The 24,267-nt window shown below is 35.7% G+C and overlaps 1 protein-coding gene across 6 annotated transcripts; it reads left to right on the top strand.

The window, feature by feature from the left end:
* The first annotated feature begins 11,908 nt into the window (after positions 1–11,908).
* Positions 11,909–23,660, top strand: LOC125679168 (uncharacterized). Of its 6 annotated transcripts, XM_048918145.2 has the most exons (6): positions 11,916–12,292; positions 17,706–17,758; positions 20,264–20,368; positions 20,615–20,681; positions 20,769–20,864; positions 23,325–23,660. In XM_048918145.2, exons 3-6 carry the CDS (start codon positions 20,278–20,280, stop codon positions 23,542–23,544), a joined length of 474 nt encoding a protein of 157 aa, XP_048774102.2. In that variant the 5' UTR covers positions 11,916–12,292; positions 17,706–17,758; positions 20,264–20,277; the 3' UTR covers positions 23,545–23,660. The 6 variants fall into 6 exon arrangements, with proteins under 6 accessions (XP_056013464.1, XP_048774102.2, XP_048774101.2 ...); XM_048918144.2 differs by lacking the exon at positions 17,706–17,758 and having other exon boundaries at positions 11,917–12,292; XM_048918147.2 differs by lacking the exons at positions 11,916–12,292; positions 17,706–17,758 and adding an exon at positions 18,581–18,648.
* The last annotated feature ends 607 nt before the right edge of the window (positions 23,661–24,267 follow it).

Genomic DNA, 24,267 nt, shown 5'->3' with positions numbered 1-24,267 from the left:
AAAGAAACCATTACCCAGAAACGGAACACAAAAAACCTTTATGACAGCTAATTTTCCAAATACTGCATCTGAAAATTATACTTGAGTGATTCCGCCAACTTTTTTATGTGCTTTCTGCATTTGATTTCTGAAGTGTACCACCCAAACAAAGCTGATTTCGTTTCCGAACCTGCCATCCCACCTTTTAAAAAAGCACGAACACCCCTAACAGGCCTCACGCCGAGCCTGAACAGCAGCCTTGATGATTTTCTGATCTAAGGTAATTTCCTTATCATTCTGTTAATCTATGATTTTATACAAAACAGTTCACCAACTTTTACAAGTAAAATCAAAATGGCCGCTGTAAACGCAAGAACTTAGTAACGGTCTTGACGTCACAGTTTTGCACGCGGATGTAGATTGATGAGGACCAGAAAAGTAAAGTCTACCCGAAGGAAAAAAAATTAATTACATTTTCATGGTGTCACCTAATCGAACTGAAGGAATTTGCTCTCTACGAAGGTCAGAAAATCCTATATTTGAGGAAAAAACGGCTAACATTCTAGCCCTGGATCGCACCTCCATCGACGCGTACTATAAAATATCAACGGTGTGTGTTTCTTAACTGTACGTCCCGCCGACAATTTTTCACTCATAATCAGACATCACCAGCTGTAGCTTGGTGCTCAGAGCCGTAACGGTGAGGGTTCGCGGTTCCACAGTAGTACATGTAGAGCGTTCGCTTCACAACCGGGAGGTCGCTTTGTGTAGCGATAAGAAATGAGCGGATCAAAGGATCTAATTCTAATTAGATTGGATAATTTTATTTTTATGGCACCTTAGTTTACTTTGACCAATTTTCAAAACTCTTCTTTAGAACCGCACATTTACAAGAAAAACTAAATGCATAGTGATGTATAGCAGGAAGACCTCTACCAAAATGGTAAATATCATGATGGATCTGACCCCAGGACGGGGCGAAACTTAATTACTATATAGTGTTCATGAGTAAAACACTTAGATTACATCTTCTTTGGTGTTATTGATACTAAATTGAAACTAAATGGATATTTAGAAAGAGCAGGTAGTCCTTTATCAAAAAATTTCATTTGATGACCCCGGGGTAGGGGTTCTGACCCCAGGGTGGGGCCAAACTTAGTGTAAAGTATTTATGAGCAAGTCTGCTGATACTGTATAAAATCTAAATGCATACGTAGAAATAGCATAAAAGAATGTACAAAAAATGGTGAATTTCACAACTCTAGGATGGGTTCAGATTAGTCGTATGTTTTAATGTTAATACACATATCTTATTATGTAAAGCCTTTCATCATTCGATGCACTTTTGAGAGCAATGGAATTTTTTAAGAGTACATCTTGTTTTATACTGTTGTTGAACATTAGAATTTAGCTTTAATAATAAGAACAGGAATTTTTTTCTAGATTTCATAGCCCTTGGGAGTAGTGATACTTTTTCACTAGTACTCAGGTGACCCATAAGGACTGTGGGCCTCTTGTTCAAATACTCATCGTCTTTGTGTCTCCATAATACTATGTAAATCAAGAAACACATGGGGGGGGGGGGCAAATCAATTTGTGGAGCAACACCGAAAAAATGACGAAACTGCGCATTTAATATTAAAAATCAGGTGTGACCATATTCAGGTAAACATAAAAATACACTGCTCCTCAGACTTTAACTTAACTGTTCTATACGTATGCAGTCTATCATCAGAAATTGGGAGGGAAAACTAGATAATCAATTGATAATATTTTCCAGTTCTTTAAAATTAATACCTTAGATGTGTCCATTTCCGCAAGTCATAATCTTGCTTGTAGGAGACAAGTCAGCTGAAGATTCCCATGATGCTACATTATATTTGACGTGCTACCATCATCATATTTTCAATAAATCCAGATTTGATAGGATATGGTTGGGTTTTTGTTTTTGGTACCATCATACATATAGAACTACATTCACTTAATGCATGCATAAAATGGTCGTTAAATCCCCGTCAAAGCGACCTGTGTGTCTAACGCTAACCATAATATAAAGTAGAAACTTCACATTTTTATTGGGTATTCATCATTTTCTCCCGTGAATATATCTGTAAAAGAGCATGCCAAGAAAAATTGTAAAAATTATCTTTTATTGGAAAATAAGATCACTACCGAGACATATAGATTACAAAGGCACTGAATATTGAACACAATCCTCTATCCAAAAAAGAATTCATGTTCTTTCAATAATGAAAAAAAGCAGAAGTGAGCAAGTTCACATTTCCACGCTCCAACATTGCTTAACAATGTCTCACACAATGAATGCTAATGCTATGCATTACTGCAAGAACAGGACAGACGGGCTCGAAATTCTAAGTTCAATAGTGGCATAACTCCCAGAAAAATTATTGAATCAGGATTTCCTGGGTATATGCACATCTACACAGTGTGTCCTTATTAACTACAAAGTTTCACGAAATTCTGTTGAGCGGTCTCAAAGGAGTTGTGCTGACAAGAACAGGACAGACAAGCTCGAAATTCTAATCTCAAAAGGGGCATAACACCGAGGAAAAATTATTGAATCAGAATTTCCTGGGAATATGCACATTTACACAGTTTGTCCTTATTTTCTTTCTTTCTTTTGATGTTTTCCGTCAACCTCAACAATTTTTCAGTTATCTGGTGGCACCCAGTTTTTTCTTTTATTGGTGGAAGAGAGAACCCAGATACAATGTACCTGGGAAGAGACCACCGACCTTCCGAAAGTAAACTAGGAAATTTTCTCACTTATCGGCGCGAGCGGGATTCGAACCCGCGCCAACAGAGGTGAGAAGTCGTGTGATTTTGAGCGCGATGCTCTAACCACTCGGTCACGATTAAGGCCAAAAAATATATGTTGGTTACTAGTGCAAGGTGAAGATAACGAACAGTGATCAATCTCATAACTCCTACAAGCAATACAAAATAGATAGTTGGGCAAACACGGACCCCTGGACACACCAGAGGTGGGATCAGGTGCCTAGGAGGAGTAAGCATCCCATGTTGACCGGTCACACACCTAGTGTAGCGATCTAAGTAAGCGGATCTCAGGATCTGGCTTTAATCAGATTACCACTTTCACCTCAAAATTGTTAAGGGTCGGTAGGTAGGTATTTTTTATTTTATAGGTTGAACAATTTTCTAATGATTTAGTATTCGATTATGCATAAAAAAAAGTGATTATTTAGTAATCACATAAAATTTATATGATGAATCAATACATTTCTTTACTTTACTGTAAATAAAAACCGTTTCTGTGTTTTGGATGTTTTGGAATCTGTCTAATATTAGTGCATAAGAAATAACTTGATAAATAAGTCAATAAATATATTCTTGTAGTAATGACATTTGCAAAATATGTGAGAATGGGGAAAAATGTGTTAGGGCCGGTAGAATTTTTTAGGGTAGGTAGGGAAAGTGGAAACCAACATATATTTGTTTGGCCTCACTACAAAGTTTCCCGAAATTCTGTTGAGCGGTCTGCGCTGACAAAAAAGGAACTGACGGACTGACAGACGGGTCAAAAACAGTATACCCTCCGCAACTTCGTTGCATGGGGTATAAAAAGACATATATACTATCAAAATCAAATGACAGGTTGAACTCTACAAATCAGGAAACTTTTTGTGTGAATTGAATGCAATGGTTCCAGTGGTGGACGCCACAATGTACAAATTGCTAGTTGTATTCGGCGCGTCAATCATGGTCAATGTTTTCCAGTAGAATTTCCTGTGGTAATAAACACTCAAATAAGCTTTATTTTCTTTACTTTTTAGCTTTATCGCTTGGGGTTTTTTTTTACTACGGAAATTATCGAGCCCAATCAAAGCTTTTTTTTTTTTAAAAGACACCAACTAATAATACTTAGTGTCTTTTAGCTATCGATATATATTTTGCCCTAAACTGTGTATGTCTATATAATAATTCACAATTTGAGGTGCTATGATGTAACAGACAGCGTTTTCCACTTTTAAGACAAATAATTATTTACTAAATAGATAGACAAAGAGTCAATCCCAGCCGTCAGACTTTTATCAATTGTATGTACATTGTACATAACTCTTACTCAAATTATTAATATCATATTTTTCAATATATTTACCTCGTCTGGCCCCAAGACCATAAACTGAAAATAGACTTGCGTCAAAATTTTGATTGCTTATGTCTTAAAATTTATTGGTACGTTGCTTTGCCATAACAAGTTACAGATCAAGTTTGAATTTAGTCCCGGTCTGTTGATTTTTCATGAAGTTATGGACCTTGGACTTAGAAAAATAGCATGAATTATCAGTTTTCTAGACATATTTGTTGTGCTTGCAGATATCCATTTGATATTTGGTACATTGCATTGCTATAACAAGTTACTGATCAAATTAGAATTTGGTGCCGGTCCGTCAATTTTTCATGAAATTATGGCCCTTGGACTTAGAAAAATTGCATGAATTATCAGTTTACATCCAAGTTTCTTATTTCTGTAGATACACTGTAAGAGTACTACTCATTAAAACTTCTAGCATAGCAATACAACAATATAGCTAAATTACTCATGATCACCTATATTTTACAGTTCATTGACTTGGTTAAAAATTATTCTCCTTAGAAATATACTGTTTTAAAACAAAAAATCTTAACTTATATTCCGCTGAGAGGAACCTTGTGACTAAATTTCAGAGCAATATCTGTATCCCTTATGGAAAAAAGTCGGAAAACTGTATGACCTACTTTTAGCACCAATGTAAGCTACGGACGGACGGGTTAATCCAGCTGAAATGCAAATTGAACTTGTATTCCTCCAAGAGGAAACTAATTACTAAATTTCAGGAAAGTATCTGAATCCGTAGCGAAAAAAAGTCAGGAAAAATGTTTGACCTACTTTTAATTTGAAATGAGATCAAGGACGGACCAATCCAGCTGAAAATGCAAACTGAACTTGTATTCCTCCAAAAGGAAACTAATTAATAAATTTCAGGGCATTATCTGTATAGGTAGCGCAAACAATTCCGGAAAACTGTTTGACATTCTTATAGCCCTAAAGTAGGTCAGGATGCATCAATCCAGTCTTGGGTGAAGGGGATTTGTGTTTCTTGAAATCGAGAATGAGGCAATGTGTCAAGTGGGAATATCTAAGAGATATAATAGTAAAACTTGAATGAGATACTTAAAACATTTCCTCTCTAGAAGCACTGAGCAAGAACTTGTATAGGAGTCCAACATGAAACATGTTTTACGTAGGAAAGTGTACTTTCTTTATTACGTGATGTGGTACATGGACTTCTATTTTTGTTTTCATTAATTTCAGTCTTTAGCTATATATGGTATGGCGGTCCTGTCATTTGCCATTAAGAAAACACTTGCAAATCGTAAATTAAAAAATATAGCGTCGTTTCGGATGAAGGTTCATGAATTTAAATATTTGTAATTCATTTTGACAACGAAGGTTCAGTATTCAATTTTGAGCCGATATTGCTGTTTGGCGTGTTAACTGCTCTCACAATAATTTCACGCGGACCATGTGAAATTGCATTCGAGCGATCACGTCAATCAAAATGTGTTGCATGAAGAAGGTTAATACAATGAACAGGGATAAATCTCGCAAACCCAGAAAGATCAAGAACAGGACAAACACGGACCCCTGGACATACCAGAGGTGGGGGCATGTGTCCAGGAGGAGTAAGCATCCCTTGTTGACCAGTCACACCGCCGTAAGCCATTTACCTTGATCAGGTAAACGGACTAATGCATCTGTTGACATGTGGTGTGCCATTGATAGACGGCGTAGATTTGTAAGACGTTCTTAGATTACGGTTTTAACACCCCAGTACATATTCCCTATTTACAACAGTTAATCATCGATTCCATGAAAGGTGCAGATAACGAACACTGATCAATCTCATAACTCGTATAAGCAATACAAAATAGATAGTTGGGCAAACACGGACCCCTGGACACACCAGAGGTGGGATCAGGTGCCTAGGAGGAGTAAGCATCCCCTGTCTATTTCCAAGCAGCAAAATAACGATCAAAAAACCACCTTTTACTCCACATTTGCAAGAATATGACATTAGAAAATGTGCGGATATTTCCAAGGGCTTAAAGGGACTGGTTCACGATTTTTGGAAAATAATATTTTTCATTTTTTATGTTAAACATTAAAGTTATAAATCATTTAATGTTAACAGCCAAACCTTTGCCCCTTTGAACGCAAGAATAAATGCAATAGTTTAACCTTAACTCTGTTACATTATGTAAACAAAGACTTGAGTCTTTTTATGTTTAAAAACAAACATGTGAACCGTTAATTGTGTAATATGAAATGCATCATATTTTTGCACAGTCATAATGACATACTTAAAATGGATTATAGATACCTATTATAGATGCCTATTGTTTTTTAAGGTTATAACTGAAAGGCCATGGTCTCAGTATCACTTAGTTGGAAAACTGTGCAGGCAGGATACAAACCAAACCGTAAGCTCCAGGATATTGAAATTTGGTACATTTGATCACCATGATGAGAGGAAGATGCCTATTATTTTTCAAGATCAAAGGTAAAAGATTAGGAAAACTTTGTAGGCAGTGAACAAACTGATTCATTGGGACTAGGGCCGTCAAACTTTGTACACATACACTTAATGCCTAATGGAGGATGCCTATTGTTTCTTAAGGTCAAGGTCGTAGTAGCAGGATGCAGACCGATTCGTTGGTGCAAGGACCATTAAATTTGGTACACATACATCTTATGTCAAGTGAAAATATTACACAGAGAGTACATGAATTGTCTTGGGGGGGTTTTATGCAAAGAAAGTATGCCGCACCCTGATGATTGCTGATACTACATGAATGCAAGTTCTACAAATCATGGTGTAAGAAAAGCGCCATGTTTCTTTTCACGTGCGTATTATGTACCGTTGGTGGTACTCTTGTTGGAAGAGGAACAATTATATTAATTCCATATGGGATATACTTCGATTACGATTTTCCCGTGGGGATCCGGGTTAGGATAGGTCTTCAGTACCCCTTACTTGTCGTAAGAGGCGTCTAAATGGGGCGGTTCATCGGATGAGACCGCAAAAACCGAGGTCCCAAGTCACAGCAGGTGTGGCACGATAAAGATCCCCTCCCTGCTCAAAGGCCATAAGCGGCGAGCATAGGCCTAAATTTTGCACCCCTTCACCAGCAACGTTGACGTCTCCATATGAGTGAAATATTCTCGAGAAGGACGTTAAACAATATTCAATCAATCATTGATTACGATTTTTCGATTGGGATAGAAAGTTTTATTCATTAAATTTATAATGGTGTGACTGTTAGATTTTAGTTTCAACTTTATTTCATTTGTCACCATATGCAGGTGATAATCGCATGTTGTTACATAAATGTGGAAAGTTGACAATGGAGAAGCTGAAGTCATCCCGTTTGTCATAAAGTTGAGATATTAGTATGCTGTTAACATCTATGTTCAGTGAAATATCTTATATTTTCATTTACAAATTTGTTTAGTCATATTACTGTTTTCTATATGATTTTGGTATACACTTTTACAATATTTTTTATACTAATCATTTTGATGTGTGACTGTTGGACCGAACGAAACCTGAAATGGCCATTAGCGTGTCCTAAGTGAGATTCATAATTTAGTAAAGTAGAGTAAAATGGAAATATCCTCTCACTTGAATTTATACTTATATATTATGTATGAAATTCCTCTTACGCTCCAAATATTAAAGGGAGAGTATACACGGTTGCAGTGTGAACAAAGCTATGATCCGTCTATTCAGAAATTCATTAAAAAAAAATAACGGGTTAACTTGGATATTACAATGTGTTGTCATATATAGCTTCAACGGTATATTTAACCATATATATATACGTTTCATTTGGAATTTAAAAGTGTAAAAAAAAAAAAAGTTTTTTAAAAGTAGGTATAACGTGTGTGTGTGTGTGTGTGTGTGTGTGTGTGTGTGTGTGTGTGTGTGTGTGTGTGTGTGTGTGTGTGTGTGAATGTTTGAAAAGTGAAGATAACGAATAGTGATCAATTTGGTAATTCTCATAAAGAATGAAAACTTTAAAGGGCAAACACGGACCCCTGGAGATACCAGTGGGATGAGGTGCCTAGGAGAAGTCAAAATCATGTAAAGAACACCTAAGCAATTGGTATAAAAAACAATATTCGACCTAATGGAGGGTTCTTTTTATAAATTAGATCGTTATATTATAAGGACGATAGAATTTGCGAAAAACCGACTTTAAATGAGGCTGTTGAAACCTCTAACATCAACTTATTTATAAGTACCCTACTTTCATTTTAAAAACTTATCATACGCAGAACATGCTCTTGCATACAGAATCAGTTGAGAGACATAAACACCATATGCAGGTGATAATCGCATGTTGCTACATAAATGTGGAAAGTTGACAATGCAGAAGCTGAAGTCATCCCGTTTGTCATAATGTTGGGATATTAGTATGCCGTTAACATCTATGTTCAGTGAAATATCTTATATTTTCATTTACAAATTTATTTAGTCATATTACTGTTTTCTATATGATTTTGGTATGCACTTTTACAATAATTCTTATACTAGTCATTTTGAAGAAATTGTGTTTGAATTACAAAATTATACGTCAGAGTCTTAAATACTGGTTGTTTAACAAGAGGCCCATGGGCCTAGAATCGCTCTTCAAATACATTGTAGAACAGGCAAAAATCCTCACTAACCAAGATTCATCAATTAACAAAGTTTGGTGTTAAGTCAAATAGTACCTGAAAATATAAATGTAACTGTCCAAAAGTAGGTCACGGTGACCTACTTTTGGTCAACACACTGAAGATTCAAAATGCATCAACTGACATTTCAAATAGTATTCAAATATAGCCGTCAAATTCCAAAAGAAGTCCACAGTGACCTACCTTTTGGTCGACACACTCCAAAGACTCAAGATGCATCAGCTGACAAAGTTTGATAATTGAAGTCAAATAGTATCTGAAATATTGAGATATAAGCATCAAATTCCAAAAGTAGCTCACAGTGACCTACTTTTTGGTCGACACACTCTAAAGATTCAAGACCCATCAAATGACAAAGTTTGATGATTGTAAGTCAAATAGTATTTGAAATATTCAAATATAGCCGTCAAAATCCAAAAATAGGTCACGGTGACCTACTTTTTAGTCAACACTCTGAAGACTCAGCATGCATCAACTGACAAAGTTTGATAATTGTAAGTCAAATAGTATCTGAAATATTAAAATATAGCCGCCAAATTCCAAAAGTAGGTCATGGTGACCTACTTTTTGATCAACAAACTATGAATACTCGAAATGCTTCAACTAATAAAGTTTGATGATCCTAGCTTTCATAGTGTCCAAAATATGCATCTAAAATTGAAAATGTGAAATTTGAATGTCTGCAAAATTCAAAAAGTAGGTCGCTGTGACCTACTTTTTTTCCATATAAATATGTTTCGAGGCCTCTAGACGCATCAACTTACAAGGTTTGATGATTCAAAACCTCTCGGTATCTGAAATAACCTAAAATGTATTCATAAATGATTAGCCATAAAATTCAGAAAGTAGGTCATGGTGACATACTTTTCACATGATGCAGTTCAAGGTCCCATAATCCATCAACTGACAACTTTTGATGATCATAGGCTCAAACTTGTCCAAAATATGCATCAAAATCCATTTAATAATAATTACCTGCGAAATTCAAAAAGTGGGTGACCATGACCTACTTTTGAAACAACATGATATTATGTCCTAAGATGCATCAACTGACAAAATTTGATGATCCTAGTCCTTATACTAAGCAAAATATCAAAGTTTTAACAAAACAAAATTTAAGGTCAACTTTGAAGTGACCTTGAGACCACACCCTTTGCCCCAGGATGATGCCTTGAACAATTTTTTTTTATCTACAACCTATCCCCATCCTTATGCATAAGTTTGGTGATAATTTGCCCAGTGGTTCTTGAGAAGAAGATTTTTTAGTAACCACTACTTTTGTTTGCATTTTCCTAATTATCTCTCTTTGTTAAAGGGTCACAACCCTAGTTTTAGTAAAAATGAAAGCCCTTGGGCCAAGGATACCCTGTGATAAATTTGACAAAAATTGGCCAAGGGGTTCTTGAGATATAGCCCTTTTTCCAAAAAGTTGACGAACACCGCACGCCAGATATATGGCCATATATATGATTAGCTCTATGAGCCTTCGGCTCAGAAGAGCTAACAAAATGACGCACATTCGCCTCACAGAATTGTCACCGCTAGTATATATAGATTATTTCTTTTCTTATTTTACCTCTGTCCTCTCGCATACATGTAACTTTGGGCTTTTCTTTTTAATTGGCTCGTCCGAGCTTCACTCACTGAGTCACTACAGTAACGGAAGAGTCATTCGGATCACGCGAAGCATCGGGTTTGATTTGATGATCCGTGGCTGTCAACAAGACTTGTGATGCAACTATTCAAATCAAATTACTGTAATGATTTAAGGAATCTCTGTTTAGTTTGTTGAGTATGTGGGGTGATTAACTACAATGGAAAACGCGTAGCTGTCATGCATAGATTATCCCGTTTTCCATTGTACATGTAGTTAATCCCCTCACATACCCAACAAACTAGACAGTGATTCTTTATGTATAATTGAAGTGAAAACAAAAACATTAATATATAAAAAATACTACCTCATAGAAATTGAAATATACATGGCATTCCATGTTATTCTCCATAGTCCCCACCCAGTGAGAAATTTACACCCAGTGGTGTATACATTGGAACTTCAACGTGTGAATATACGATAAATTCATTATATAACCTTTTATTTTACATGTATAACGTTTTATGCATTTTCATACTAGTGTTCCACGTAGGTAGGAAAAAAGAGACAAACACGCAGAAAAATTATGTTTTATCTTGTACATGCATGTGACGCGGTGGAGCACTATAAAATTATGTTTTATCTTGTACATGCATGTGACGCGGTGGAGCACTATAAAATTATGTTTTATCTTGTACATGCATGTGACGCGGTGGCGCACTATAAAATTATGTTTTATCTTGTACATGCATGTGACGCGGTGGCGCACTATAAAATTATGTTTTATCTTGTACATGCATGTGACGCGGTGGAGCACTATAAAATTATGTTTTATCTTGTACATGCATGTGACGCGGTGGAGCACTATAAAATTATGTTTTATCTTGTACATGCATGTGACGCGGTGGAGCACTATAAAATTATGTTTTATCTTGTACATGCATGTGACGCGGTGGCGCACTATAAAATTATGTTTTATCTTGTACATGCATGTGACGCGGTGGCGCACTATAAAATTATGTTTTATCTTGTACATGCATGTGACGCGGTGGCGCACTTTCCACTAAAAGCGTGTGTTGATACATGTGGAGGTCGTCAATTTCAGGGGATGGTAATACGAATTGAGAAAACCATAGTGTGGTGATCCCGAACGACGGGTCAAACTTTGTGGAGTCAGCAGTATTGACACACGTAAAAAAGATGGGTATATGAGAAAATGGACGAACCCTAAATTGAACGACTAAAGAGAATACAAAGCTTACATATTTATATTCTTTTTTATAGAGCCGGCAAATATTAGTTACATATCAGATAATAGTTGAATTATATGTATGTAAGATGTAAAATTTCATATAAACATCTATTGGGATTGGAGCTTCATAATGCTTGAATGTTTGCAATCACTGTATGCTTGTACGAAAATTGATACATGCTCATGATTGCATTGAAATGGGCTCGTGAAATCGGTCCCTAGGTCATTAATTACCGACATGGCATGATCAAAGATATCATATTGCGGATAAAAAAAGAAAAATGAATTTAAAATTAACCCAGATCATTATGAGGTGAGGTTACCGCCGCACACAAGCATAATGACACATTATCGTGAGTCGTATAGACAGAACGCCATTACAGATCCGGAGTATATTGTGTTAAGAATTCCAATTCAACATCAAGTTTTTACCCCAGCTATCAAAAGAAGTACAAATTGCATTAGCCCGCCTGTATAAAATATTTTTTCACGATGTTTACGATTGTCGTGGCGTGACTCGGTTTATTTACGCATCTCCTGGGACAAACCATACTTTCTCTATAATCCCAATATAAAACGGTGCAGGAAGGAAAAAAGGGTTTGTTGAAAACGAATGTTAAAGGAACCAAATCCTGTTACTTGTGATGTAGATGTCACTACACCGACAATTGTTTTACGGATGGCACAATATTGAGATAAGGTATGTATTGCTTTTTAAAGGCTGCGCCTCTATGTTATTTGAATATTTCTGCAATAATTTTGATAACTTTTTCATCGAACCCATTTCCATTTAATGGTGAAATAGGAATAAAGAAGATATATTGATCACCAACTGCGTAAATAAAATGTGTTAATCTTATCTGAGCACGATACGGAAACACTGCAGTGTAAGATAGCAACGCAATCAACGAATCTCCGATTCAGATTCTATTATTCCTTTCTATAATGAAGGTTTATGGATATGTCTTCCACACGGAAAAGTATAATTCGGGCAATTCTATTTTATAAGAAATTATTTCATATATGAGAGGAAATCTATTTTATATCAGACTTGTATGTAACATCATATTTGAGGAATTATTCCTTGTATTAGGACCTGACTTCTAAATTCAGCAATTCGTCCTTATACTAGACTTAACTTCTCATTTGAGCAATTTTACTTGATATTAAAATTTATAACTTCTCATAAGTCCCTTCCGAGAATTTGTCTTTTACATTGAGGGGTTACCTTAGTAAATGAACTACCACAATTTTAGACCTACTAGTGTGCTTAGCACTCCAGGTCGTAGCAGTGAGGGTTCTTTTAACTTGAAGTGACAAGGGACCTCCATTTTTAAGGTCATTTCCGAAAGACCCGTGAATTTCACTTCTAAGCGACCTTGGCATCCATTCCACTTTTGGTAACTCTACTTATATTCCAACTCCCCTTTCAAAAGATGAAATTCTTCGAAATCATGCTTCAGTTTTAAACACATTTAAAATCCCAGTTAATGCCACGATTTCATGTGAGTTACCTTTTCTAAACTTCACGAAAACTATATTACACACATCGATACATTTGCTGGATCCCGAAATGTTCTACCAAGCTCCTATCGTTGTACTTCACGAAATTATTAACTGTTATGAAGAGGATTCTTCAAACGTATTGAAGGCCGAGTGGTTAGAGCATCGCGCTCAAAATCACACGGCCTCTCACCTCTGTCGACGCGAGTACGAATCCCGCTCGCGCCGGTAAGTGAGAAAGTTTCCCAGTTTACTTTCGTAAGGTCGTTGGTCTCTTCCCAGATACATTGTATCTGGATTTTCTCTTCCACCAATAAAAACTGGGTGCCACCCGATAACTGAAAAATTGTTGATTGTGGCGGAAAACATCAATCAAACGTATTGTGCTAAAACATATGCCAGAAATGGTGTAAATGAAATGTAGATTCTAAAAAATACTAAAGAACTTTTAATAAATTTGAAATCACAAAACCTTTCTCAAATCGTATGACATTTCAACACTTTACATGACCATTACTCACGATAAATTAAAGACCGCACTTTTTGACACCACAAACAATTACTTTTTAATGAAAACGGAAAAAAGGAAATATTCATATCTTGTTATCAGTTATTCAAATAGTTACTTTGTTGAATATCACTCTGAATCGACTTACAAGTAAAGTGAACTTTGAAGTTGATATTAAAAAGATGTTGGGATTCCTTACAGTGTCTTCAATAGGTCTTCAACAATCTGTAGGAATTCCCATGGACACGAATTGTGCTTCTTTATTACCTGACCTGTTTTTATATTCTGATGAGGCGTAGGTTCTTTAAAAGCTTTTACATTATTAGAAAAATTTCTTACTTTGGCCTTCAATTCGACATTTAGATATATCGAGGACGTTTTATCTATTAACAATATTCATTTCCATTCATATGTCAATTCCATATATCCCAGTGAACTCGAGATAAAAGGCACCAGAGTCTTTCCCATCTGCTTCATACTTTAAATTTGATATTTTATTGAACATGATGTTAACGGCAAACTAACAACTCAACTTTATGACAAACGGGATGACTTCAGCTTCTTCATCGTCAACTTCCCATATTTATGTAGCAATATTCCATTATCACCTGTATATGTTTTTGTCTCTCATCTTATCCGATACGCAAGATATTGTTTATAGTATGATCAGTTTTTAAATTGAGGCAGATCTCTGACAAATAAGTGTTATTTAAAGTCAACATTTCACAAATTCTATGGTCGTCATAACGATATGATTTACCAGTGCAACCTGTCATTGGGTAAGATACTGTTTAACTTGTTTCATACTGATTGTTAGGCCGTTCTTTACACACTGAATTTGACTACGGATTACTCTGTTTACTTGATGAAGGTATGATGGTCACGGCGGGTGTCATCGGTCGACCGCGGATGCTTACTCCTCCTACATTTAGTCACCTCATCTCACCTGACATGTTCAGGGGTCCTTGTTCGCCCTTCTCTGAATTTCGTATTCTTTTAAAGACTTTTCGAGATTGATCACAGTTCGTTATCTTCACTTTTTCTAAATGCGGAGCGTTTGGCGAAGGAGTAATCACTACCTATGTGTACGGCTTGGGTTTGACGTGGCCGTGGCACGAGTGAGACTGGAACACACGACCTCCCGATCCCGAATCAAACGCTCTATCACTGAGTAATTAGGACGGGTTAAAACAATACGCCAGTTTCGAGATACGAACTCATCTGTATAGGAGGTGCATTTAGTGGAACTTTGAATGCCTAAGTGGAACAGAGTAGATATACAGCAAACGAGAAAGACGATGAAATGTATTAAAAGCGGCTTCTTTTTAAATATGTAAATGTGGGAAATACAAAATACTATTGAAAGAAATGTTTTACCGAAGTGGAAACATACAAACAATGTCATATTTGCAAGAAATATCTTGGATATGGTACTTATGACCAGCGAGATAACGTGATAGGATAAGAATTCTGTGTATTTAATTACTCCCTAAATACTTATCACTTACTTAGTTTGTATATCAGTCGAATTCGGGTTATCAAACAGCGTATGAGAAACTTACTGAGTACATTCACTTACGCTGTGATGAATATCTGTCCCACTCCCGCGTGTAAATAAATTCTTTCGCTCCTTACTATGTACGAGAGTTCTCAAAGGGAAATAACTCGGACGTGTCTCAAAACCGGCGTATTCTACCTTATATCAATTCTTAACTTTTCATTTGAGTTGCTTTTGAATGACAGGGGACTATAAAGTTTCATATTCCTATAACTTTAGATATCCATTTTTGACCGCTGATTGTACTTTAAGATTCTTCCTACAAAATTGATATTTTTATTCAATTCAGATGAATTACGATATTATAGAAGCACTTATTGTCTGGAATACAATACCTTATCCGCTGGTGATCACCATTTCATACGCCGTACAATGCTATCTTAATCGGAGTTTCAGCATCAGCGCGTTGTATCATGTCCGTAGCTTTGTTGGGAACTTGTGGAGGTTGAGGAAATGTAAAAAAAAAATATAAAAAAAATCATTATTCAAATATTATGTTTTGATTAAATATCTAGGTTGAATGCATTTATCGTGTAATAACATAATAGTGTCTCCAATGTCAAGATTGATAGTAATATCTCAGATTGTTAATGCTTGAAAACCCTAAATGGGAAATTTGACTTGATACATTTTTTTTTCCAAAAACGATGTAGCGTTCATATTTTTTCACTTGTTTCTGTAGAGAAAGAATCTACGAGACATCTATACAATTCTTGATCTGTTAAAAAGGTTCTTTATTTCAAGACTGAAACCACTCTCGCCATGTCTCATTTCTCTTCTGACTAGTGGCATTTAACTTTACATCGATGCCACCATTTTGAAAACCACGCTTTGTCGTTGCGTCTGGTTATTTTTCTGTACCTTATCGTCAGAATCTATTTATCTCTGTACGACTCTCCTTAAAAGATTAATGTTCAATAAAACAGAATCAACCCGAAAATATAATTCGTTTTTATTTTAGTTCCTTTGTTTACAGTAAACATGTTTGTAAGAGGAATGAATCCTATTATTCCACACAATTGGAAAGTGTATTAAAATTTGTAACTGGATGATAAGTTTTATATAAACTGTCATTATAAAGGATACAGGGGACTCGAATTCGTAAAATGTTTGGAATACACGGTCGATCGACCGATATACCTTGAGAAAATAAACGATTACTATCATAGCCATCATCTGATTGTATTCGGACGAAAGCAGAAATGTGTCATACTATATAAATAGTCTTTAAGATTTTCAGATCTAATGTCACGTCGAGTCATGTGACTTGTACGAATTTACAACATTCCTTTGTGGGGATTGACAGATAGTTTTCTACAATAAATTGTACAATCAATACATCATACTCTTCTGAAAACTATTCTTTTTCATTTATCCTATCCTACAGTCAAAGAATTTGTTTCAGTTCTTTATCATCAGACTTTTTTTTTTTCTCTTGAATAAAGAAATCTCAAGGTTTCTTGATTGATATATTGGTAAAGTTAATTGTTGATACACATGTCAGAAAGAGATGAAGATAAAAACCCGTGATCAATCCCGTAACTCCTTTAAAGAATACAAAATTGATAGAAAGGAAAATGGGCCCCTGGGAATATGAGAGATAGGATCAAATGCCTGGAAGTAAACGAAGGGTCAACCACAGTGAGCCAGGCAAACGGAGTAATCCGTAATGAAAATCAGAATTGTAAGGAAGGGTCTAACAATTGGTATGAAACACTGCAGACAGCATTCAACCTACTGACAGATTGTATTTGCTAATAAGATCATTATAACGACCATACAATTTGCGATATACTCACTTCAAATGACCGTTGAAACCTTTGTAAGTCACTTATTTGGCATTGGGCTGTCTCAGTTTCAAACTTAATTATACGCAGAACATCATCACGTGTATTAAATGCTTTGAGAGACATACATGTATGCACCATATTGCAGGAGACAATGGATTATTGCTACATAGATATGGGACGTTGACGATATACATTTGTAGAACCTGATAGCATTCAGCTTGTCATAAAGTTGAGTTGTTAGCTTGCCGTTAACATCCATGTTACTCAGTAAACATCCCAATATGAAGCGGATATGGAAGAGTTTTTCTCTTTTTCGAGTTCACTGTAATAAATCTAATCCAAATATGAATGAAAGTGAATATTGGTGAGAGATAAATAAAGAAACACAATTTATACTTATGGATAGTTCAAAAGACTGTTGAAAGGTACCATCCCCAAAGACTATATTGATACTGTCAATGAGGAACTCCAGAATCTTTTTAATTTCGTTTTCAGAGTTACTGTGCATTGAATAAGAATATTTTCGATTTCTACTTTTTATTGAAGAAGCAGCTGTTTGTGATGTCAGAAAGCCTAGTCTATAATTTATCGTAAGGAGTGGTTATGAAAAGTTGTACGCTTTAATACTGATTTTGGAAAAGTGATATTTCAATTTACCTAGATTTTTTTTTTTAAATTTATGAGAGTGCACATATCATCATACCATTTCTCGCTTATGTTGTGGCACAATGCGTCTAAAGTTTCTCCTTCACAGCACATATTTTCCTGATGGATTAAGAAAGGGACTTGAAAGAATGCAATGTACATGTAAGTTGTTTTTAATACTAAAAGTATCTCCTCCTGACCAAACATTTAATGCGATTTTTTTTATCAGGCTCTGCTTTTATGATTTGCAATCTTCTTTCTAGATTTTGAAGAATTACTTTACGCACCTTTGAGCAAGATATTTCTTGTAAATCATCATTTCTTTCCTTTTGTATGCCCAAACATGTTTAATATGGCAATATGTTTTCAATCACGTGAATGTTTTTTGTTTTTTCAAAAACAGCTTTGTGATTAGATCAGGGTTTATAATAATTTTTATGATGATATATTCTGTTTGAATATATATGCAGTGTGATGTTAAAATAGTAGATTTACGTGAACAAACAACAAGAGAAGTGAGTTATTTTGAGAGTGTGCATTTGCCCTTGGTGAGAGAATGTCAGTTGTCCATTGTGGTTGAATAGGCTATGTAATATTTATCAGAAATATCATTACCATTATCATCTATCCTTGAGTTCGTGCTGTATCGACCGGAGATCTCGTGATCTATTGACAGTAATTTTTAAATGCAATTATCTCGTGGTATTGTATACCAATGTGGCAGTCAGGGCGAGCTTTTTCGTGAAACAGGTGAAAGTTTGCAGATCCTCCGACGACTTCCGAGTAATTAGCATCATCGATTTTCGAACATTCTCCAAGTTTCATTGACGCCCTATGACCATTATGAGCTAAAATTCAAAACGTAACGCCCATCTCCCAAGTTTGACTGCAAAATACATCAAAGGAGCGGTTCTCTCTCTGACGTAATTCCTGACACCCCCACAGTGATATTTTCTTTTACTTTATGAATAAAGTACCATTGTCGTAATATTGAATAGTAGATCATGATGCCTGTATTTTAATATTCATTTTGTGATCGGACCTGACCTTGGGTAGGTACTCCCTCTTCCTTTCTGCATCAGTGAACATTTTCGAGGAAAGCATTTTAAAGGAAGATTATTATGTATGTATTCTCTGCGATATAAAGCCATTATTGGCTACAATGATAAATATTGGCATCTATATATACAGTACTTGGTGAGGATACTGTGATTTTATCATGACTTTGATATTAATCATTTTCGGCTATCAATTCAAAATTAATTATTTTAAAGCTCTATATCGGTATGTATAACAAGATGAAGATATATATCTAACGTAGCAATGACAGTTACGTAATCTACAATGTTGTTAGAACACGAGTTAGACTTGATTTCCGTGGAGATAGAGCATCCGCAGTTGCAAATCTGATTAGCAGTATAGACAATATCTCAGTAACTAACCGTGCTTCGCAACTGTTATTTATATTCCTGTCTTAGCATGAGAATAGTAACAACCCATTGTTGGTGTCTATTTTGAACAGTGACTCAGTAGGGTGGCATCCATCTGGCAGATATCACCTTGTTTGTTGGTTATTTCTATCGGTTATAGGAAGTTCAATACACACTTTTGAAATATGAATGATTGCGATATGACGTACAAGACAAGTTTTTGGTTTTGTTTTGTTTTTTAGAAAAAGGAGTTTCTAATGAATATGCCGTCCACTTAACTTTGCATTTATATTGGACAGTTGACAATGATAAATTGTACCTTCCCGGACTAGAGAGCGAACTGTTACACGGGGTAATTGATTTATTTCCCATGTGGACTATACGATCCATCTGATCTTTTAGAATTAATTTGGTGTTTTAGCTAACTCAGATGTCTGTCTCTACAAAGCAAAATCTCCCTCTTGTGAAACACACATACGGGATATTTGAGTGACTAGTTCTAACAATGTTTGCAGTTTGTGTAAATTGATCTTGGATGGTTTACTACGTAGTTTTCCGTATCTGTTTCTGGTTTAATTGATGAAGCAACACATTGAAAAATGTTCCTCGGGTCGCTGTAGCTTATTGGTTAGTGGCGCATGCTTCGCAACCGAGGAGTTCGATTCCGACCCAGTGTCAGATTTAACTCGTTTAACACAGGTACAGTGTAGTGAATGTGTCCCCCTGCAAAGCGCCTGGTGTTAAAAGTGAACACTGCGGAACTAAAAACCGGAAGTACCAGGTCGTGGAAGGCGTGTCACGATGAACAACCCTAAATGTTCGGCCCTGTGCACCATGCACAGGTCCAAAAGTGTGTAACACTTCACCTATATGCCGGTGACGACTCTACACGAGTCTAAATATTCTCCAAGTAGACGTAAAACGATTCTAAAATGTGTAATGAGTGATATGAAATTGTTTATTAATTAAGGTGTTGCTTTGTTAGTACAACAACTGAATGTGTTTAATATAAACGACTTATATCTAATTTTTTCGATATTTTTATCCGTACATTAGAAAGGCGGCGCACATATGGAAATCATCAAGGACACCATTACCTTATCAAAATTAAATTATTTATGCACCCAAACATCACAGACTTGTTAGAAAAAATGCCATAGAATTAATCGATGAATATCTGTAAAATATCAATTATCTATTGCTGGTGTTTCTATAAATTGATACACTTTCATTTCAGAACAATCTTTCGTCATGTATTGCAACATGCTGGGAAATCTGCAATTTGTTCTTGTCTTATCTGTCTTGACGGTGCTCATTCATTGGACAAATGCGATATTCTCAGGTAAACTAATCGATCATAAAATTATTGTCGCTGTAATGGATAAACCTAAACTTCAGAGCATGCATAGTACATCAAATAAATTGAAAATGACCACCTTTACACCATCGGATAAACATTTTTCCTCTTTATACAATTGATGGAGTTTTAATTGCTGCATGATCACAAAGATTTAGTACACGAGGAAAAGTATAAAGATGTCCTTAACATTCTGGTTATTAGCGTCATTCAATATAATTTTCTTTACAGATGATATTCCATCATTCCCTTCATCAGAAAGTCTTTCAGAAAATGACAATTTGCCCACAAATAAACGGTAAACTTCATACTCATTTCGACATTTAATATAATTTGCATGTCCTCTTCATCAGTATTGTAAACTAAATTTATTTTTCAAAAACAGGTATGCCATGCTATCATACAACTTCGGATCTAATAGACGATATCAACCAAGTTATTCGCAGAGTCGGAGGAACACTTATTTTCCGAAGAGATACAGGTTGGTAAAATATTGATGAAAATTAAATGCCCTAAAACCACGGAGAGAAAAGGAATTAAATCTGTTCGGATTTTGAAACACCTTTGTGTATTTACTATGAGGTACATTGCCTTGCAGTGAAAAATATGTTTACATATCCTTGAACATTGATGAATCAGAAATCTACCCTTCGGAGTACAAAGACTTAGATCATCAGAATTAAACTAAAGGACGATAGAAAAAAGCATGACATCATAGGAATAAAGATGTTTGATGAGCAGTTTGATCTCAACTGATGTTTGACATTGCATTCACGAAACAAATAAATAGCCTTGGTATTTCAGGACTATTAAAATGTTTATTTTCCGACATCTATTGTGCACGTATTAAACACGGAATAGAGTAAAGATTAATGGATAAACCTTTATGTTTATGCATTAAAGTAAGATAGTATCATCATGATTATAATAATCCTTTTACTACCTTTATAACACCTATGAAATAGCCACGGCTACCTTTCGTCCACACTTTTGGCAAAACTGGCATTGTGTGGTCAATGTCACGGTGAATGACAAATACTATTATAATGCAGAGAATATTAGAATCGTTTTATAGAGTTTATCTTCATGTACTGAAAAGAATATGATAATTTTTTTATGATGTGAGTAAGCTGTATTGGCAGGCACCACAAGTACTGTGACGTAAAAGGGACATGTTTTGACAATGTCCTACTGCAGAGAAAAATCTAGGCATTTGATTGGACGAAAAACATCTACCCTGCCAAAAATAGATAGGGTTCAAAATGGCTTCGATAAATCTATATACTTAACCGCTTCGTGAAATAAACATTTTTTTTAAGTTGATCGCTCTGTAGTAGGACATATTCGTTCTATGGATTCTTGGTAGGGTGTATAGACTAACAATCCATATAACTAATAGTATGGTGTCCGGCTAGTAACCCACTCCATATTTGAAAAATAATTTGTTAAGTGTTCCATTGCAAAATTATATTGGAAAGTAATAATTGTAATTCATTCCAGACAGCGGCAGCTTGCTACGTGTATGTCTGAATTCTTCAGCTCTTTCAGGGGGAGACATTGTTTTTGTATTTTCTGTCCGTCTGTCTGTCACAAAATCTTGTGAACGCTTCTCCGATATCCGCTTATTGGATAGACTTGAAGCTTCATTGCAATTTGCAGATGTACATGTTGGTGGGACAGGAGGATCCAATTATTTTCTTAAGAGTTATAGTGGATCTAATAGTGGAGGAGAATGCAAAATAGCTTGTGAACACTTCTCTTCCTAGGCACCTGAACCCACCTCTGGTGTGTCCAGGGGTCCGTGTTTGCCTGACTATCTATTTTGTATTGCTTGTAGGAGTTATGAGATTGATCACTGTTCGTTATCTTCACCTTTCATTGGTTGGACGGGAGGATCTAATTATTTTCCTAAAAATCATAGTGGATCTAAGAGGGTGGAGATGTAAAATAGCTTGTGAACGCCTCTCCTATATGTTTTATCGGATAAATTTGAAACTTTGTACAATGCTTCATTGCCATTTTTAGATGTGTATAATGTCGGAACAGGAGAATCCAATTATTTTCTTAAAAGTTATAGTGGATCGATGAGGAGTGGAGGATGTAAAATAGCTTGTGAACACTTCTCCTATATCGCTTATCGGATAGATTTGTAACTTTGTATACTGCTTCATTGCCATTTATATATATGCATATTATCGGGACAAGGGGATCCAATTATTTTCCTAAAAGTCATAGTGGATCTAAGAGGGGTGGAGGATGTTAAAATAGCCTGTGAATGTTTCTCCTCCTATATGGTTTTTCTGATAGACTTGAAATTTTGTATAATTACTTCAATGCCATTTTCAGATGTGCATATCATATAGGAACAGGAGGATCCAATTATTATCCTTAAAAATTATAGTGGATCTGAGGGATGGAGGGTTGTAAAATAGTTTGTGAACACTGCTACTAAGTGGCTTATCGGAGTTCATATTGTCTATGTTCCTGCTCATGCTTGCTCCTCCATACCAGGTAGTACATTAAGGGGAGGTTTTATTTGGAGCACTTCCAATTTGGGGAGCTGGGAAGACATTTGTTTTTCATAAAAACAATCTCTAGTTTAAAGGTAATCTGTTTAAATTTTCACCACGTACGTGATTTCAACATGTTGATGTTTTGCGTATTCAATGATTTAAGTTGTGTAAAGTCGGACTTCATAGTTATCATAAAATAAAACTGTAGAATCCCCACACGTCCTACCCTTTTAGTGATTCACATCACTCCTTGCAGTTGGCGTTATTCTTCCGCTATCGGAGAGAGAGAGAGAGAGAGAAAGGGGTGTCGTATTAGATATCCTTAAATGTATTTGCAATCATCATCACATTCTTTTAACAACACAGTGTAAAATTTGCCAATATATTTTCTTCATTGACTCTGTCACTCAAGAGTATTTTCGTTTCAGGTACAGTTCATACTGGCGGCCTTGGGAAAGTCTTCCAGACTACCACTGCTATCGTCAGAGGTGTAATACGTCATCGGACTGTTGTCGTCGTCATAATATTTGTGATCCCTATGTTAAAGTGTGTCATGACTGTTGGCATGGTTACAAATGCCAAACGTCTGGCGACTGCTGCAGTCGATACCCATATTGCCATCCCCATAAAAAGGAGTGCTATAATTGATGTATGACAGCTTCGTCCTCGCCAAGGCCGCATTGTACCGATAATCACTCAAAATTATGATCAATTTATTTTTGTTCGTCTACCATTTTCGTAATAAAGCTTAAATCTCAACAGCATTGGTGTTCAGATATCATAAAAGAATTAATGGACCCGTGGTTTTTACCTGGAATGTTTTTACAATTAACTGCGGTATACCAGATAATGTTGCTATATTTGCACTTAGCTTATTATCTACCATCAAATCTATATACAAGAATTAGTTTTGTGATATTTAACATATAGATTTTACTAGTTCATGAAATACTCGTTTTGTGAGTGTTCATTTACGAAACTCATTTACTCTCGGTAACATTGATAACTAGACCTAATTTAACCTAAGCCAGCGAAGGTAACATCGATATCATCTGTATTTGTACTAGTGTGTGGATCAAAGAGAACAGAATTAGATATAGACAGGGGTGCTTACTCCTCCTAGGTACCTAATCCTACCTCTGGTATGTCCAGGGCTCAATATTTGCCCTACTCTTAGTTTTTTCCTCACTTTTCCATGCCCTTCTTTTGTGATACCCGGGATCCACAACTGTGTTGTGGTAAACATAAAATGTCTGACTTTGTTACATGTAAATATTTATTATTGTATATGATACATGTATCGTACATATTTTCTGTAGCTTGATGAAAACGTGACGGTAACGAACAGTGATCAATCCTATAAAGAGTATT

This window comes from Ostrea edulis, chromosome 2 (genome assembly GCF_947568905.1).
Source record: "Ostrea edulis chromosome 2, xbOstEdul1.1, whole genome shotgun sequence".
Classification (NCBI taxonomy): Eukaryota; Metazoa; Mollusca; class Bivalvia; order Ostreida; family Ostreidae; genus Ostrea; species Ostrea edulis.
This window is presented reverse-complemented; position numbering and strand designations above follow the sequence as displayed.

What these genes read in the sequence shown, in the direction of transcription:
- LOC125679168 (XM_048918142.2), top strand. Translation starts at nt 19,665, where the DNA reads ATGCTTCGCAACCGAGGAGTTCGATTCCGACCCAGTGTCAGATTTAAC. An exon ending in ATTTAACTCGTTTAACACAG is followed by an intron (nt 19,726 to 20,263) that starts GTACAGTGTAGT and finishes CTTTCATTTCAG; the next exon opens with AACAATCTTTCGTCATGTAT. An exon ending in GACAAATGCGATATTCTCAG is followed by an intron (nt 20,369 to 20,614) that starts GTAAACTAATCG and finishes TTTTCTTTACAG; the next exon opens with ATGATATTCCATCATTCCCT.